Source organism: Coregonus lavaretus, assembly GCF_964263955.1.
Source record: "Coregonus lavaretus genome assembly, chromosome: 17".
Lineage (NCBI taxonomy): Eukaryota > Metazoa > Chordata > Actinopteri > Salmoniformes > Salmonidae > Coregonus > Coregonus lavaretus.
The window spans coordinates 14,085,415-14,102,617 of NC_140004.1; the positions used below are offsets into that span (position 1 = coordinate 14,085,415).

Genomic DNA, 17,203 nt, shown 5'->3' on the forward strand with positions numbered 1-17,203 from the left:
ACTTGAGGATGAAGTTGTATTCAAGAATCAAAACGTTGTTTCAAAACTGTAACATTTTAAAAATCGTGCCTTCCATGATTGGTGTAAAATGTTGTAAACATAACATTTTCGATTAGAATAACCATTCCATTTATAGCATACAGACACCAGTGGCCCAGACACTCGAATAGTATTTCACCCCTCCACGTGGTGGCGATATTCCGCGTTTGAGGAGGTTGCACGAGATGCACAGAAGAAGAACTCGCATTAGCAACAAACATGGCGGCGCTTATACAGTTGCCTTTACAGTAATTAATTCATAAAAATTGACTTGTGTTTAGAAGCAACCGGATCGTTGATACAAAGAACTACCTGATAAGCTCATCGTGGAAGAGACCAAGGATTCGGCGCCTGCCACTCAGAATGCATCATCCACCATTGACAAATGTATTTGCTGACATCTGTTCCAATGTCAGCAATTCAATTTACAAGAGAACTGGTACATGAATAAACGTCAACCGTTCTTGCAAAGGGAACAAAAACATATTATGTGGCACCTTTTCTGAGAAACCTGGGGTCTGGACTCACGCACACTATGGCCAAACACAACCCTGTACTGCAGCTGTCAAGTTTAGGTAAACCATTTATTCGTTAATTTATTCATAATCACCCCCAAACCCACCCTCAGTCCAAGGCATGATATGTAAGCATTAACAAGTCATCACTGGCACTAGCTCAATTATATTTAAGAGGAAGTTGAGTCATAGTCAGTCTTTTGCATAGCAGAGACTGTCTCATCTAACATCACTCTGTTGTTTAGATCTTGACCCTCAGGTAAACTTCTACTGGATGAGAGGACAGAGGACCTTTCCAAGGGGACATCAGGGTGGCCGCGGCAAGCCAATCAGATTCCAGATTGACGATAAACCACACAGTCAGATAAGGATACCTCAACAACTTCCACAGGTACTACATACACAGCAACAGTGATGCAAAACTCAGTGATTATCAAGTTATTATCTAGCCCATGATCATTACTCTCAGTTCCATTCCATTACACATAAGAGTAATTGGACAAAGGCGTCTTCTGTACGGGGGAGTTTTGTTAAGAGCCCCTACGCTCAAACTGTACATTAACGCATCGCTTGCGGTGTGGTTTTGGAAGCATAAGGACCTTATTTTTAATATCTACGAGAAATAAACGAAAAGGTTAAATTGATACACACCTTGATAGTGTTCCCACACGGCCATATCTCCATGTTACAGCACTTGTTTACGGAAAACAGACGGAAGACAAGAGGCGACCACCTGTGCTAATTAGCTATCTAGTTTGTTCCGAACACCTGTGTGTAAGCGTAACTCGGGAAGTGTAGCTGAAGTGTAGTTTTGTTGGATGAAGGCACCCATAGCTGTATGGATCAGTGCAAAACTGCTACAGTAAGTGTATCTTTTTTATTTGAAGGATTCTTTCTCGCTGATGAAAGATAAGGGCCATATGTTTCGAAAGCCGTATCGCAAGCAATGTTATTGATGTTTCTAAACGTTAAAATACAGAATGGGGATTGTAGTTCACATGAGCCAGTTGGGGGCAAAGCTAATGGCTGAAAACTGTAGGGAGAAGGCAGAATGCCGCCTAGAGTTTTAGAGAGCTAGCTATTATCATATGTCAAACATTGACGTCAATTCGTCAAGCTGGGTTTTGGCCAAACTGTTTTTTGGGGATGGAATTAGACCTACATTAGAGTGCGAGTCGTTTGCAAATTGATCTCCATGGACCATCTCTTCCAGTTTGTCTCCCTTGAGGCAGCGATTTCTGCTGATGACCTAGAGATAAAGTGTGCCCCAGACCTGCTTCCCATGTTCAGGAGACAGTATGAGAACAACATCTTCACAGGTAATAATGGAGTTGGCTCTGGATGTAAAATGAGTGTCACAAGGTTTTGGTTGTTAATCTAGTAATATTGATCAATATGTTTGCGCTAGCCTGGAACCGGTCTGTTTCCTCTTTAGCCATTTACTTTGTCATTCTCATAGGTGGCACATCAACTAACCACACATTGTTTCCACTAGTGGTGGTGGTATCAATGTATTCTGTGTAGGTGTCTATTTTAACATGGATATTTTTCTCTCTTTGCTTTCCCAGGAGCCAAGGTTCCTGACCCAGGGTGTTATGGCCACACCCAGTTCCACCTGGTCCCTGATAGGTACCGCAGGGACAAAATGGCCAAACGGAACCTGACTGACCAGATCGCGGTCTACCTGAGAGCTAATGGCATTGCCAGTCAAGGTGTGTAGAGTCATTACTTGAAAATCAGGTGTTATTCTCCTTACCATCCTGAGCATTAGTAACTTTTCATTCATTTTACCATTCAGCTGTTTTCTCTGACTGCTCTTGAATAAATGTATTCTTGATGTATTTTAGTTGTGAATACCACCATTTGTTGTTAAAGCACATTTGTAATCTTGAACAAAACATAACCAGGTTTCTGGAGCCACGAGGATGAGGATGTGACCAGGCCCTTTGTGTCCCAGGCTGGGATCACTGATGGCCAGTACTTCTCCTTCTTCTGTTACCAGCTCAACACCCTGGCCCTGTCCATGGAGACGGATGCTGTTAACCCCAGGAAGAACTTGTGCTGGGGGACAGACAGTATTTGTCTGTATGAGGTGAAGGATGTTGTTGTGGTGGGGCTGGATGACAGGGTCCTCAAGCTCCTGGTCTGGTTCCTACTGGGCAGGTCAGGTGGACATGTAGGGTAAAATAAGTGTTTTTGTTGAACTGTTTCCATCTGGATTCAACAGTGGCAAATGTCAATTCATGGACACTGAACATGTACAGTATGTATGTGTATATATACCGTACATCTCTGGTATGATCTGGCAGAATGTATTAATGTGGGGTAAAAAATAAGGAAAACAACAGTTGCATACAGGGTTGATTGGTGTCGACATCACTAAGGACCTATCATGGTCCAAGCACACCAAATAGTAGTGAACTGGGCACAACAATGCCTCTTCCCCCTCAGGAGGCTGAAAATATTTGGCATGGGCCCCTCAGTTCCTCAAAAAGTTGCATCATTGAGAGCATCTTGACTGGCTGCATCACCGCTTGGTATGGCAACTGCTCGGCATCCGACCGCAAGGCACTGCAGAGGGTAGTGGGTGCGTACGGCCCAGTACATCACTGGGGCCGAGATCCCTACCATCCAGGACCTCTATACCAGGCGGTGTCAGAGGAAGGCCCTACAAATTGTCAGACTCCAGACACCCAAGTCATAAACTGTTTCAATGGGGAAAGATTGGCTCATACCCCGCTTCGGTGATTATTGTTGAACACCCTGCTTCTGGTGTTCTGCTATTTGCCATTAGGTGTCACTTAGTCAATGTGGAAAAACGGCACAGCCACAGGTGGAACAAGTTGCCAGATGTATAAATCTGAAGCATCCGGTTAGAATTTCCACTACCCACCAAATATGGTGAGGAGAGGAAGCCCAGTGGGAGAGTATGGAGCGAGATGGAACTGGGCCGACATTCTGCTGATATTTCTCATAGAAGAAAAGCCCGATCTCAATACAGTTATCTGTTCCCAAAACTAGAATCGGTTACAAACAGAGTGCACTACGTTTTGTAGATGTGACCCTTTGCCAAAGTTTCCTAATGGAAATATGCAAATTAATGCTAGAACGCGCCAATAGGATCTTGGTAGCTTGTGCTTGGCTCTGCCCACTATGCTTAATTTGCTCCCATTAAAAACTACACAGATGAACTATCTTGTTAGTTATAAATATATTTGCCACAACTATTTATCAGGGATACTGACAAAGATGATCCATCATTAGGATTTTTATTTACCATTCATATACAACAGGAAAGTTACATCTGAGTTAGGACAACAATAATATAGCATTTTAAAATGTATATTAAAGGCACACGGCTTTAACACTGACAGATAATGTAAAATAAACGTCATATGGGACTTCAAGGGATTAATTATATCAGCAAAGCAGAGAATGTACTTGTTTGTCAAAGTACAAGGTACTGCACACCAACTACCATATGTAATTGATAAGTGCAGTTGAAGATGAGTAAGAAGACTTGTCAAACAGGAAGACATAGGCATTTATGTTAAACCACAGGCACACACATCCTGTTAGGCAAGAGAAGGCCTCTCGAGCTATCTCATCAACCGAACCAAACAACACACTGTGCTTAGATATCACTGCTATTTTCACAACGTCATAGGTACTGGTAGTATGATGGTTAATGAATCATGGACAAATACAAATATAGGGATAATTTCTGTCTAAATGCAGAAGAAATGCATTGTTGCATGAATATAATTATTGACCCACAAAGAAAACATATTTTACTAAGATTTTTCAGTTCACGCATTCAGAAAGGGTGACATTTTATGGTAGATGTCTTTGGTAGAGGATGTTTTTGTGGAAAAGGTGTTCCTGCAACAGTTTGCCATAAGACGTTTTCTTGTTGAGTAAGGTTATGAAACTACTTATCATTGTTACATTTTTTTTGCTATTGATTTATGAATAAGAAATGGTTTCAAGCACACTCAGAGAACCAAATTTAGCACTAGGAACATACATTTCTTATAGTTTATTTACCCTGTTGATGCTGTATCTGTTTAAATCTTTCGTTGTCTCGTTGTGGTATTGTCATCCATTCCATTATTACCTTCCCTTGTCCTAAAATAGCAGAAATTAAAAAGAGCATCTTAGTATTGAAAAGACCGTATGTGCAAAATAATGTCACTGTAAGAATCAGTCAAACAATACAATTCCCTTGAATAAGGCATGATTAGCTTTTAAAAAAATACTCACAATTTATGCGTTTGTTCAGCATGCATCCCATTTTCTGAGAATAAGAAAATGTGAGAGTTTAATTTTATACCTACAAAGGACGACCATCATGTTATATAGAACACAATACATGGAGGATAAAACAATGGTCCTGAAAGCTACTGCAAAGCTGTATGCAAATGTTGAGGGCGTCACGCTGCTTGCTTAGCGAGTATCGCTTCCTCCTGATTCGACTCACGTGAAACGTGACCACCCTCCCGAAGTGTCTTACCAGTCGCGCCACACGAAAAGCTAGCTATTCGGTGGCGCAAGTGGGGACACTTCAGGTTGAGGAGTAAGTTTCACACATCCCCATATGCTACACAAAGCTGTATGCAAAGCAGTATGTATGTTATTACCTGTTGGCGAGTTACTGCTCTTCCGTGAGCTCCACCTCTCATAGAGCAGAATGAGGAGGACCAGGATGATCACCTCAGCCACGATGGCTATGAAGGGTTTCAGAGGCTCCATGAAGGTGATGACCCGAACTTCCACCCGGCTCACACTGGCCTTGATATTATAGATGGCGCTGCAGACATAGACACCAGAGTCCTCCTCTGTCAGGTTCATCACAGTGAGCTTGGTTGTGTTTCCATCCACAATAATAATCTTGTAACGAAGGGGGTCAGTAGATGCATTGATGAGTTCCTGAAACCAAAAGAAAATGATGGAACGAAGCCTCTAAGAAAAAGCGGTACTATTGATAATTGTCATAACTGTCAAATGAAATAACATTATATGACTTATTAATGGTCAACTGTAAGTTGAGTGAAATAAAAACATCTTAGGTTACAATACGCCATCAACATTAGTTATTAACTACGTCTCCCTTTACACATTGATTACATTTGGGCAGCCTTCTCACCTGCTCAGTTCCGTTTGCTTTGTACCAAAGCCAGGTGTTAGGGGGAAGCTTGGTTTTACAGGCCATCGCCACAGAGTCCCCCACATAGGCAACAATAGGCTTGTCCGTCTTATCGCCCACCTCTGGGGCTGGAGGAAAAGAAAGGTACCAGTATCAAGATCACAATGCTATCTATAGGCACACTTCATTACTCAATACAAATTGCCAGCGCCTTGCACAGATGGGTTTTTAGTCAATTTCTGTGCATTCTTGTAATGTTGTGAAGGATCATGTCACTAAACTTTGTATTTAATGAAAACGTGTAATACTGGATGACAGAGAATATGTAGCCTAACTTGACATGCCTGTAGCAATACATGGCTTTGAATGAGACTAGAGAATGTGAAATATGGTGTATGCATCAACTTATGTCATATAACATACTGTACCTGCCAAATTGAAATCAATTTTTGCCTCCTTGTCGGTATCACTAAAGATGCATGAGTAATTCCCAAGGGTATCCTCATTAATTCTGAACCTGTAAAAGATATAATCATTGCTAATATAATCATAGCTTAATTTTCACTTACAGTGGGGAAAAAAAGTATTTAGTCAGCCACCAATTGTGCAAGTTCTCCCACTTAAAAAGATGAGAGAGGCCTGTAATTTTCATCATAGGTACACGTCAACTATGACAGACAAATTGAGAATTTTTTTTCCAGAAAATCACATTGTAGGATTTTTAATGAATTTATTTGCAAATTATGGTGGAAAATAAGTATTTGGTCACCTACAAACAAGCAAGATTTCTGGCTCTCACAGACCTGTAACTTCTTCTTTAAGAGGATCCTCTGTCCTCCACTCGTTACCTGTATTAATGGCACCTGTTTGAACTTGTTATCAGTATAAAAGACACCTGTCCACAACCTCAAACAGTCACACTCCAAACTCCACCATGGCCAAGACCAAAGAGCTGTCAAAGGACACCAGAAACAACATTGTAGACCTGCACCAGGCTGGGAAGACTGAATCTGCAATAGGTAAGCAGCTTGGTTTGAAGATATCAACTGTGGGAGCAATTATTAGGAAATGGAAGACATACAAGACCACTGATAATCTCCCTCGATCTGGGGCTCCACGCAAGATCTCACCCCGTGGGGTCAAAATGATCACAAGAACGGTGAGCAAAAATCCCAGAACCACACGGGGGGACCTAGTGAATGACCTGCAGAGAGCTGGGACCAAAGTAACAAAGCCTACCATCAGTAACACACTACGCCGCCAGGGACTCAAATCCTGCAGTGCCAGACGTGTCCCCCTGCTTAAGCCAGTACATGTCCAGGCCCGTCTGAAGTTTGCTAGAGTGCATTTGGATGATCCAGAAGAGGATTGGGAGAATGTCATATGGTCAGATGAAACCAAAATATAACTTTTTGGTAAAAACTCAACTCGTCGTGTTTGGAGGACAAAGAATGCTGAGTTGCATCCAAAGAACACCATACCTACTGTGAAGCATGGGGGTGGAAACATCATGCTTTGGGGCTGTTTTTCTGCAAAGGGACCAGGACGACTGATCCGTGTAAAGGAAAGAATGAATGGGGCCATGTATCGTGAGATTTTGAGTGAAAACCTCCTTCCATCAGCAAGGGCATTGAAGATGAAACGTGGCTGGGTCTTTCAGCATGACAATGATCCCAAACACACCACCCGGGCAACGAAGGAGTGGCTTCGTAAGAAGCATTTCAAGGTCCTGGAGTGGCCTAGCCAGTCTCCAGATCTCAACCCCATAGAAAATCTTTGGAGGGAGTTGAAAGTCTGTGTTGCCCAGCGACAGCCCCAAAACATCACTGCTCTAGAGGAGATCTGCATGGAGGAATGGGCCAAAATAATAATAATAATATTATAATAATAATAATATGCCATTTAGCAGACGCTTTTATCCAAAGCGACTTACAGTCATGCGTGCATACATTTTTTGTGTATGGGTGGTCCCGGGGATCGAACCCACTACCTTGGCGTTACAAGCGCCGTGCTCTACCAGCTGAGCTACAGAGGACCACGGCTACAAAATACCAGCAACAGTGTGTGAAAACCTTGTGAAGACTTACAGAAAACGTTTGACCTGTGTCATTGCCAACAAAGGGTATATAACAAAGTATTGAGAAACTTTTGTTATTGACCATAATTTGCAAATAAATTCATTAAAAATCCTACAATGTGATTTTCTGGATTTTTTTCCTCATTTTGTCTGTCATAGTTGACGTGTACCTATGATGAAAATTACAGACCTCTCTCATCTTTTTAAGTGGGAGAACTTGCACAATTTGTGGCTGACTAAATACTTTTTTCCCCCACTGTATATCTAAAATATAGATGTTTTGTCAGTCTAAGAAACATTCACTATCAAATGTCAATTAGGCACATCATTAGAAGATGTTGGCAAGAAATGGGCTCTAGCCTCTGGCCATGGGCCAGGATTGGTTACAGTCTGACAAACAGGTGATTGCTGGTAGTCAAGGAACCCACTGCTCTGGGATATAAAATAACAGAGGCAAAGTGTATAATTTTAACTGCTTCAGTAGTGAAATATTACCAAGTCCTTTACCAAAAGTGTATTTGCACAAAGTAATACATCGTAGAGGTCTTCACGGGTCAACCCGAATACCCGAGACCCGACCCGGGACCCAAACTTTTCCCTCAGGTCTGGGTCGGGTCCTGTTTGATTGTCATCGGGTCTCTGCCCTAGTCTTGGGTCTATGTAACTACAGCTGATAAACTCGATTGGACCCGAATGGACCCACTCTGCATAGCCTATAACATATTTATTTTACGCTAATAAACTGAATTGAATGACTTCTAGAAGGCCTAGCCAACATATAAATACCTATTCGTTAACCAGAAGAGCAATTTAGCTGATAAACATTATTTTTTTATTACTCTGGTCCAATCGAGTCTGGTCTAGAGGTACGGGTTGGTTGTCGTCAAAGTAGATACTGAAGATATTCTCCCAACCTGTATAATTAACATAGTTATCATAGACCATTGTATATTTCTGTGTATATTTACATGTAGATGACAGACAGTTACATTTCAGGTTTACATTCTCTATCCCTGATGGAATAATGAATACATACTTACACTCTTTTGAGATTATATTGTTCATTCTCCAATTGTACAGTAAGCCGAGAGTTAGGAATTTCAATCCCATCTTTTCGCCAGTACCCGGTAATGTTTGGTAGTTTGTTTGGATTACCGGTCCAGGTACATGCTAGCTCTAAATCGATGGGTTTCAAGATTTCAACTTTTTCAACCAGACTGTCCCCTGTGTTTAGAATTTTGGTGGGATTTCAAACAGATAGAAAGAAAGAAGCTAAAATGAGACAACTGTTCAACCCTATAATACAGCTAAAATAGATATGTAAACTTTACACAAAACATGCAGATGAACATATACCAGAATTTCAGACAAAACATTTTCTAAAGTATCACAAGATGATTGAGTGAAGAATGGAATTAACATGTAACACTACACCACTACAATATAAAATTGTGAACACCAACAACACAAACTAGTGACTAAAACAAGAACTCTCTAGTAGTTACCTTTCAGGACTGCACTCTTAAAGACTGTTGTGACTGGATCCGTCAAAACCAACTGAGGATTTGTTTCTGCTGTAAGGGAAATTAACATAAACATTGTTGTTTGATATGAAGAGTGTTACTGAGTGATGTGTTGTGTTGGATTTGCACCAAACATAACACTTTGTACTCAGGACCTAAAGTTCATTTTCTTTGCTTCATCTTTTGCAGTTTTACTTTAGGGCCTTAATGCAAACAGGATGCATGTTTTGGAATATGTTTTATTCTGTACAGGCTTCCTTCTTTTCACTCTGTCATTCAGGTTAGGATTGTGGAGTAACTACAATATTGTAGATCCATCCTCAGTTTACTCCTATCACAGCCATTAAACTCTGTAACTGTTTTAAAGTCACAATTGGCCTCATGGTGAAATCCCTCAGCGGTTTCCTTCCTCTCCGGCAACTGAGTTAGGGAGGATGCCTGTATCTTTGTAGTGACTGTGTGTATTGATACACTATCCAAAGTGTAATTAATAACTTTACCATGCTCAAAGTGATATTCAGTGTCTGCTTTTTTTTAATCCATCAACCAATAGGTGCCCTTCTTTGCGAGGCATTGGAAAACATTCCTGGTCTTTGTGGTTGAATACATTTCAGCTTTTCATGTTTTATTAATTTGTAAAAATTAATAAAAACATAATTCCACTTTGACATTATGGGGTATTGTGTGTAGGCCAGTGACACAAAATCTAAATGTAATCATTTTAAATTCAGGCTGTAACACAACAAAATCTCGGAAAAGTAAAGGGGTGTGAATACTTTCTGAAGGCACTGTATGTACATACTTTTTCAAAGCTCAGTAGTCTTAACACTAAACATAGTAGGGTTGATCCACGAAAAGAGTAAATTTTGAGTCCCTTTTGATATTTTAAGTAGAAATTGTGCACAAATATTGCATTATAAAAGCCTGGCATATTAAATGAAGTGCCCTTTAATATAGACCACATGTAAAATTCAATAAATCAAAAATTCTGAGTTTTGACATGTCCCTCTGTGAAGAATTCAGGCTGTTCTGGTGGCAAAGCGGGCTCCGACCCGGTACTAGATGGGAGTACCTAATAAACTGGCCAGTGAGTTTTAATATGCTGAAACTATTCCTTTAATAAAAAAAATGTCTAAAGGAACATTGAACATCTAATAGTGAAATAGTGTGCTTTTTGTCCATGTTGTGGTAGAAAACTGAGCAGGTCGAGCATAACACGTCAACCCTGTTACCTATAGATAAACAGGCTAGAAATTTTTTAACAACACTCCCTGTTGCACACAACAAGCTTCCATTCCCCCTATCACAAGGTGATTCATGGCTGATTTAAGATTAAATTGTCAACCCTGATACGGTCAACCCTTTATTTAGCACTTAATAGGCACTTACTACAGTAATGTCTTTATTTAACCTCTTGAGATGATAAAACATGTTTTCTATTGAGTTGAACATGTGGTATTTTTTTTACCAAGTTACACTACCACAAAAGGTACTCAATTTGGTGGAATGACCGAGTACTGTATATGACATATATCTGACATTTAAGCAGTTAACTGCCACAAAGGGTAGGCCATGTAATAGTCATGTAAAGCACAGGATGCTTACAGTACACATTTCAAAGTCATTGCCAGCAGCACACCACCAGTAACGGAAATGTGTCTCAGTAATGAAAAAAATGGCATCTCTGGTGATGCAGTATCGAAGCATACAACAGACCAAGTTATTGGGTCCAATGTCCTCCTGATACATAATAATGAAGGATTAGAAGCATATTGAATACACCACACCAATGCAGTTACTGTGAAAATCTAATGCACATTTGCAGATGTACTGCTGCAGCGAAGACTCACAGCCACAATTTTTCATCACAACTGGCCAAGCAGAAAGACCTGTGTACAAAGCTGATACATATAAAATACAGAATCTATATTTACTTGTATAGATGCCTCTCCAGCAGAGAGGAAGCAGGATGAGCTGAAGGGAAGGGATCCAGGGCGAAAACATGGTTGTTTCAGTCAGTCAGCTAGTCCTGTATTATCTGCTGCATAGAGTTTTTCTATCAGATCTCTCTCTCTCATCAGCTACCTGCTACTCCTCTCTCTCTCTCGCTGGGGCCTCCTTCCCTCCCCTCCTTGTTCTTCCCCTCAGCATCGGTGACGCAGCAAAGATATCAGCCTACTTCCTCCTCTGCCTGCTGGTGTTCATCTATTATTCATACAGACACAGACCAAGGGTACAGACAGTCCTGTCCCATAGTGCAACAGCAACCCTGTAATGGAAGGTGCAAAAAAAAGTACAGTACAGTGAGTATCATATGACAAGCCTACACTACAGTACAAACATTTGGTTGAAAAATAACTTGTGGGGAGGGGGGTAAATAGATATACAGGTCATGTAAGATGTGGTGTAGGACGGCTGTAAGTCACATGGTACAGCAGGCCTGTCATCTTGGAGATCACTGTCCAAAGTCCTTGTCCATTATTCCCCCCAAATGATATGTACAATATCAGATTTATACCATAAACATCACCTGTGCTAATATTGGCAACGGTTGAGTTTACTTCAGTATTCAATACCATTTCTGTATTCACAATTTTTATATTCGAATGAAATGCATATGTTGAAAGTTGTTTACCTTGGACAAGACAGTATAGTTGAATGTATTGAGTGCAGATCTAGTGATTTACTCAGTGGTATACAATTTCCACTCTCTCTGTCTGGGACATCTATTGGCGCTCAGGCTGTGGTTGGGGATGTAAGGGGATTAAAGTCAAACTCGTAGCATGAGACAAGAGTAGTGAGTCTAGCGCCCTGCCCTGTCTGTAGAATATACCACTGTACCAGTCTAAACCACAATAGTACCCATCTCAAAAGCAGTCCCTGTGAACTTTCACTTTCATTACTTATATTAAATGTTTTAATTTAAACCACCTGTCCCCAAATGGATTAATCCAGATTATTGTGTTAGCAGAAATTCCTCAGATTTAGTTACACGGCCCATCAGTGATCAGCCGTGCCCTTCACAGCGCCATCCCTCAGTCTAAGGCCTCTCTTGGCTTAGCCTGCTTGGAGACCAATCGAATCCAGGGACTCAGTGACCAAAACTTGTCTGCAAATCCCCTGGTAGGGTATTCACCCGGTTGAGGCTGAGAGTGAGTAGTCGAGCAGTTTGGTGAAGAGCTACAGTAGTAGAGCACTGTCCAGTCCAGCTCTCTCCTCTAGTGTTCTACCAGAGGAAAAGGAGACGTCACCATGTCCACCGAGGGGATGTCTAGAGAGGAGGCAGAGGAGTACCAGAAACAGATGGTGGAGGAAAAGTAAGTCACTACTACTAGCCCTTATTTTACTGTACTGTAAAAAGTCATACAAAGTGGTAATCAAACAACTGGAAAGGATGCTTAGGGGGAAAGGAATGCTTCAAGGTTGGGTCAATTCCATTTCAATTCAGCCAAATATAAGAAGTACAGATTGAATTCTTATTCAATTGAAATTAAATGTAAAATAAATTATACTCCTGAATCTGAGGCCAACCTCATTGGAATGATTAAAATTGACATTTTTTATTATATTTATTCAATAGCAAGCAAGAGCAGAGGATTTAGTTTGAAACTTTAGCTTTTGTGAAAAATTTTAGCACTTTTTTATTATCCTAGTTATGTGAAGTAAAAAAGCCAAACAGTTGTAAAGGAGATACAGTGCAATGAGAAAACCACCTGTAAATGTACCTTGAGTCAACAGTATTACACTGATAAAAGTAAAATAAAATGGAACATATTTTACCATTTTTATGAAGAATGCTTTACCAAATATTAGGATCACAAGAGTCAAACTGAAGGCAGACTAACCACCATACAGTCCTAGATTACTTCACACCCAGATTAATTCAGAATTACTGTCTGTCTCCAATTGCTGAGAGTGGTGGGATTGACAATGCTGCCATAATCTGGAGATTAATATAAAAATATATATTACTCTGCTGCCCCAGAAACTGAGTCATTTATATTTTTTAGTTTTCCTACATTATCTTATTTAGAACTGACGCCTATAAAATGTGATTGATTGATATGAAAACTGCAATGGCCTTGAATAATTATCATTGCACAGAAGCATAGAAACAGATCTGTACACAGATTTGTATCTCTGAAAAAAAGAATGCAAACCTTTACACAACCAGCATCACACAGTGAAAATACAAGCTGTTTACCTTTTTAGAATTTTGGAAGAGTTATATGATAGACTGCTGGACAATATATTAATAAGCTTTTATAGGTTTGGTAACATCGTTTCTGTTCTTGTCTGAAAACAGGATGGAGAGAGATTCAGAGTTCTTGGTAAAGAAGGCTGAGAGGGCCACACTGAGAACGTGCTTAAGAGACAAATACAGACTACCAAAGGTAAGACAGTCTCCTGTCATTCTCCTCCATGCTCATGTCATATGAAACAAGAGGAGAAATGCATAGAAGAAATACTTTGAAAAATGATTTTTTTGATAAAAATGCCCTCAATAGCAAAATGGCCTCAATAATAAAAAACACACATTTGTAATTTTCTGTGAATGACGTAAGGTGATAATCTTATGCAATTTCTCAGTAAACGAGAACACATTATCACAAATGAGTAAAATGATGCAACAGAGGCTGTGTCGGTCGGTGTCAGAGTGTGTGACTGAGTACATTTACAGGAGCACATGGCCTGCTAGTCAGATAGGCCTGAGTAGAGCAAAGAGATTAAGGCATAAAAAAAGACCAGTGACCGTGGCTATCCTGCGTTTGAGCCCCAGGCCTGAAATGCCCTGTGTGTATGTGTGTGTGTATGCCATCTATATCACAGGCCCTGTCAGGGTCATAGAGGGTCACATGCAATGCTAAGCTGTTTATTTAGCTGTTGGACCTAGGGGCAGAAATGTTTTCTGACCACGTGACCGAATCAGGTGCCTTCCGGCCCAAAATCGTACCTGGTCAGGTCACATGGTCAGGAAATAAATATTATATGTTTTTTTTAATGGGCCAGGAAGATAAACTATAGAATTTAAACATGAGAATATTGATACTGGACGTGGGCATAATACATTCGTCCTCAGCCAGTCTGATCTGTGCATTGCTTGCTGTGTTTAGAGTGAACAGGACGCAAACCTGATGGAGTTGGCAGGAGACGACATCGACGTGCCTGAAGAACTACTCAAAATGGTGGATGAGGATGCCACAGAGGAGGAGGAGAAGGACTCTATCCTGGGCCAGATACAGAACCTCCAGAACATGGACATGGACCAGATCAAGGAGAAAGCCTCGGCCACCATGGTTGAGATGAAATCTAAAGCAGAGGAGAAGTGCTCTGTAATGTGATGAGAGGAAACATTGGTTCAGTTGATTTGAGATTAGTACCTAAGCACCAAGTTTGACCAACGATTTCCAAGGTTGGACTTCCCTGAAATATTCCAGCTTTCAAGTATTCTAATCTAGACTGTGGGCTTGGATTTATCTGAAACACATACAGTAGGCCTACTACACGATCTAAATGTAACCAGTCTTAAATTGGTTAATCTGTCAATAGAGGGCCCTCTCCCAGGGAGATGACTCTTAATCTGTCTTTCTCAGAAAGCTGTGGGGAGGAGGTCAGGACAAACATCACAGGGATGGCAGTAAAAGTATTTTTGTTGTTGTGGTTAATACGGTTTTCTGTTCTTTTTATATACAGTAAACCTCATGTCTTCTTTGCAAGAATCTACAATTAGGAGGATAAATGTCATCATGGTTATAAATGCTCTGAATTGTTTCATGATAAAAAAAATACATTCCTCTGAATCTTCGGTAAAGCCATTGTAAAACGGACTGTATACAACTGGATTTTTGTACTTCAAATCAATTTTTATTTGTCACATGTGCTGAATACAACAGGTGTAGACCTTACCGTGAAATGCTTACTTACAAACCATTAACCAACAATGCAGTTCAAGAAATAGAGTTTAAAAAATATTTGGGTGACTGGAATCTTTGACAATTTTTTGGGCCTTCTTCTGACACAGCCTAGTACTTGAGCTTCTTTGTAATAAATACAGAGATGTTTCATAAGAACCCCATGAAAAACAATCCATGTCCAGAACTGTGGTTTATATAATGAGAGACAAATCAAATCAAATCAAATGACAATGCCTCCATGTGGATAAAACCATTACATTTTACTGAAGTCTTCTACAGAAACTGCTCTTAAAGTTCCAGGATATATACAGTGAGGGAAAAAAGTATTTGATCCCCTGCTGATTTTGTACGTTTGCCCACTGACAAAGAAATGATCAGTCTATAATTTTAATGGTAGGTTTATTTGAACAGTGAGAGACAGAATAACAACAAAAACATCCAGAAAAACACATGTCAAAAATGTCTGCATTTTAATGAGGGAAATAAGTATTTGACCCCCTCTCAATCAGAAAGATTTCTGGCTCCCAGGTGTCTTTTATACAGGTAACGAGCTGAGATTAGGAGCACACTCTTAAAGGGAGTGCTCCTAATCCCAGTTTGTTACCTGTATAAAAGACACCTGTCCACAGAAGCAATCAATCAATCAGATTCCAAACTCTCCACCATGGCCAAGACCAGAGAGCTCTCCAAGGATGTCAGGGACAAGATTGTAGACCTACACAAGGCTGGAATGGGCTACAAGACCATCGCCAAGCAGCTTGGTGAGAAGGTGACAACAGTTGGTACGATTATTCGCAAATGGAAGAAACACAAAAGAACTGTCAATCTCCCTCGGCCTGGGGCTCTATGCAAGATCTCACCTCGTGGAGTTGCAATGATCATGAGAACGGTTAGGAATCAGCCCAGAACTACACGGGAGGATCTTGTCAATGATCTCAAGGCAGCTGGGACCATAGTCACCAAGAAAACAATTGATAAGACACTACGCCGTGAAGGACTGAAATCCTGCAGCGCCCGCAAGGTCCCCCTGCTCAATAAAGCACATTTACATGCCCGTCTGAAGTTTGCCAATGAACATCTGAATGATTCAGAGGAGAACTGGGTGAAAGTGTTGTGGTCAGATGAGACCAAAATTGAGCTCTTTGGCATCAACTCAACTCGCCGTGTTTGGAGGAGGAGGAATGCTGCCTATGACCCCAAGAACACCATCCCCACCGTCAAACATGGAGGTGGAAGCATTATGCTTTGGGGGTGTTTTTCTGCTAAGGGGACAGGACAACTTCACCGCATCAAAGGGACGATGGACGGGGCCATGTACTGTCAAATCTTGGGTGAGAACCTCCTTCCCTCAGCCAGGGCATTGAAAATGGGTCGTGGATGGGTATTCCAGCATGACAATGACCCAAAACACATGGCCAAGGCAACAAAGGAGTGGCTCAAGAAGAAGCACATTAAGGTCCTGGAGTGGCCTAGCCAGTCTCCAGACCTTAATTCCATAGAAAATCTGTGGAGGGAGCTGAAGGTTCGAGTTGCCAAACGTCAGCCTCGAAACCTTAATGACTTGGAGAAGATCTGCAAAGAGGAGTGGAACAAAATCCCTCCTGAGATGTGTGCAAACCTGGTGGCCAACTACAAGAAACGTCTGACCTCTGTGATTGCCAACAAGGGTTTTGCCACCAAGTGGTCAAATACTTATTTCCCTCATTAAAATGCAAATCAATTTATAACATTTTCGACATGCGTTTTTTTCTGGATTTTTTTGTTGTTATTCTGTCTCTCACTGTTCAAATAAACCTACCATTAAAATTATAGACTGATCATGTCTTTGTCAGTGGGCAAACGTACAAAATCAGCAGGGGATCAAATACTTTTTTCCCTCACTGTATCTCTCTATATAATATGAAAGAGGCTGTTTGAGACCGGTTTAGCTATTCAAAGCTCAATATTACATATTATATTATCATTATCTAACAAAAGGAAAGATAATT

The 17,203-nt window shown here is 40.8% G+C and overlaps 3 protein-coding genes across 4 annotated transcripts; 2 read left to right on the forward strand and 1 right to left on the reverse strand.

Moving 5' to 3' along the window:
- Positions 1-221: 221 nt before the first annotated feature.
- LOC311144542 (large ribosomal subunit protein mL65-like) lies at positions 222-4,641 on the forward strand. The gene is made up of 5 exons (XM_084180570.1): positions 222-614; positions 800-945; positions 1,768-1,873; positions 2,123-2,266; positions 2,462-4,641. The coding sequence occupies exons 1-5, from the start codon at positions 575-577 to the stop codon at positions 2,737-2,739; spliced, it is 714 nt and encodes a 237-aa protein (XP_084036696.1). The 5' UTR covers positions 222-574; the 3' UTR covers positions 2,740-4,641.
- Positions 3,431-11,507, reverse strand: emb (embigin). Of its 2 annotated transcripts, none has more exons than XM_084180567.1 (8): positions 11,235-11,507; positions 9,283-9,351; positions 8,818-9,001; positions 6,129-6,217; positions 5,701-5,828; positions 5,195-5,483; positions 4,818-4,851; positions 3,431-4,682 (listed from the first exon to the last, which is right to left on the reverse strand). In XM_084180567.1, the coding sequence occupies exons 1-8, from the start codon at positions 11,302-11,304 to the stop codon at positions 4,622-4,624; spliced, it is 924 nt and encodes a 307-aa protein (XP_084036693.1). In that variant the 5' UTR covers positions 11,305-11,507; the 3' UTR covers positions 3,431-4,621. The 2 variants fall into 2 exon arrangements, with proteins under 2 accessions (XP_084036693.1, XP_084036694.1); XM_084180568.1 differs by having other exon boundaries at positions 5,701-5,822; positions 11,235-11,449.
- Positions 11,508-12,456: 949 nt separating this feature from the next.
- Positions 12,457-15,264, forward strand: LOC311144203 (complexin-4-like). Its single transcript, XM_084180210.1, has 3 exons — positions 12,457-12,617; positions 13,607-13,694; positions 14,415-15,264. The coding sequence occupies exons 1-3, from the start codon at positions 12,553-12,555 to the stop codon at positions 14,640-14,642; spliced, it is 381 nt and encodes a 126-aa protein (XP_084036336.1). The 5' UTR covers positions 12,457-12,552; the 3' UTR covers positions 14,643-15,264.
- Positions 15,265-17,203: the final 1,939 nt, after the last annotated feature.

What these genes read in the sequence shown, in the direction of transcription:
- LOC311144542 (XM_084180570.1), top strand. Translation starts at nt 575, where the DNA reads ATGGCCAAACACAACCCTGTACTGCAGCTGTCAAGTTTAG. An exon ending in TACCTCAACAACTTCCACAG is followed by an intron (nt 946 to 1,767) that starts GTACTACATACA and finishes CATCTCTTCCAG; the next exon opens with TTTGTCTCCCTTGAGGCAGC. An exon ending in TAATGGCATTGCCAGTCAAG is followed by an intron (nt 2,267 to 2,461) that starts GTGTGTAGAGTC and finishes AAACATAACCAG; the next exon opens with GTTTCTGGAGCCACGAGGAT.
- emb (XM_084180567.1), bottom strand. Translation starts at nt 11,304, where the DNA reads ATGTTTTCGCCCTGGATCCCTTCCCTTCAGCTCATCCTGCTTCCTCTC. An exon ending in CTGGAGAGGCATCTATACAA is followed by an intron (nt 9,352 to 11,234) that starts GTAAATATAGAT and finishes TTTCCCTTACAG; the next exon opens with CAGAAACAAATCCTCAGTTG. An exon ending in GAGCAGTAACTCGCCAACAG is followed by an intron (nt 4,852 to 5,194) that starts GTAATAACATAC and finishes TCTTATTCTCAG; the next exon opens with AAAATGGGATGCATGCTGAA.
- LOC311144203 (XM_084180210.1), top strand. Translation starts at nt 12,553, where the DNA reads ATGTCCACCGAGGGGATGTCTAGAGAGGAGGCAGAGGAGTACCAGAAA. An exon ending in AAACAGATGGTGGAGGAAAA is followed by an intron (nt 12,618 to 13,606) that starts GTAAGTCACTAC and finishes GTCTGAAAACAG; the next exon opens with GATGGAGAGAGATTCAGAGT. An exon ending in ACAAATACAGACTACCAAAG is followed by an intron (nt 13,695 to 14,414) that starts GTAAGACAGTCT and finishes TGCTGTGTTTAG; the next exon opens with AGTGAACAGGACGCAAACCT.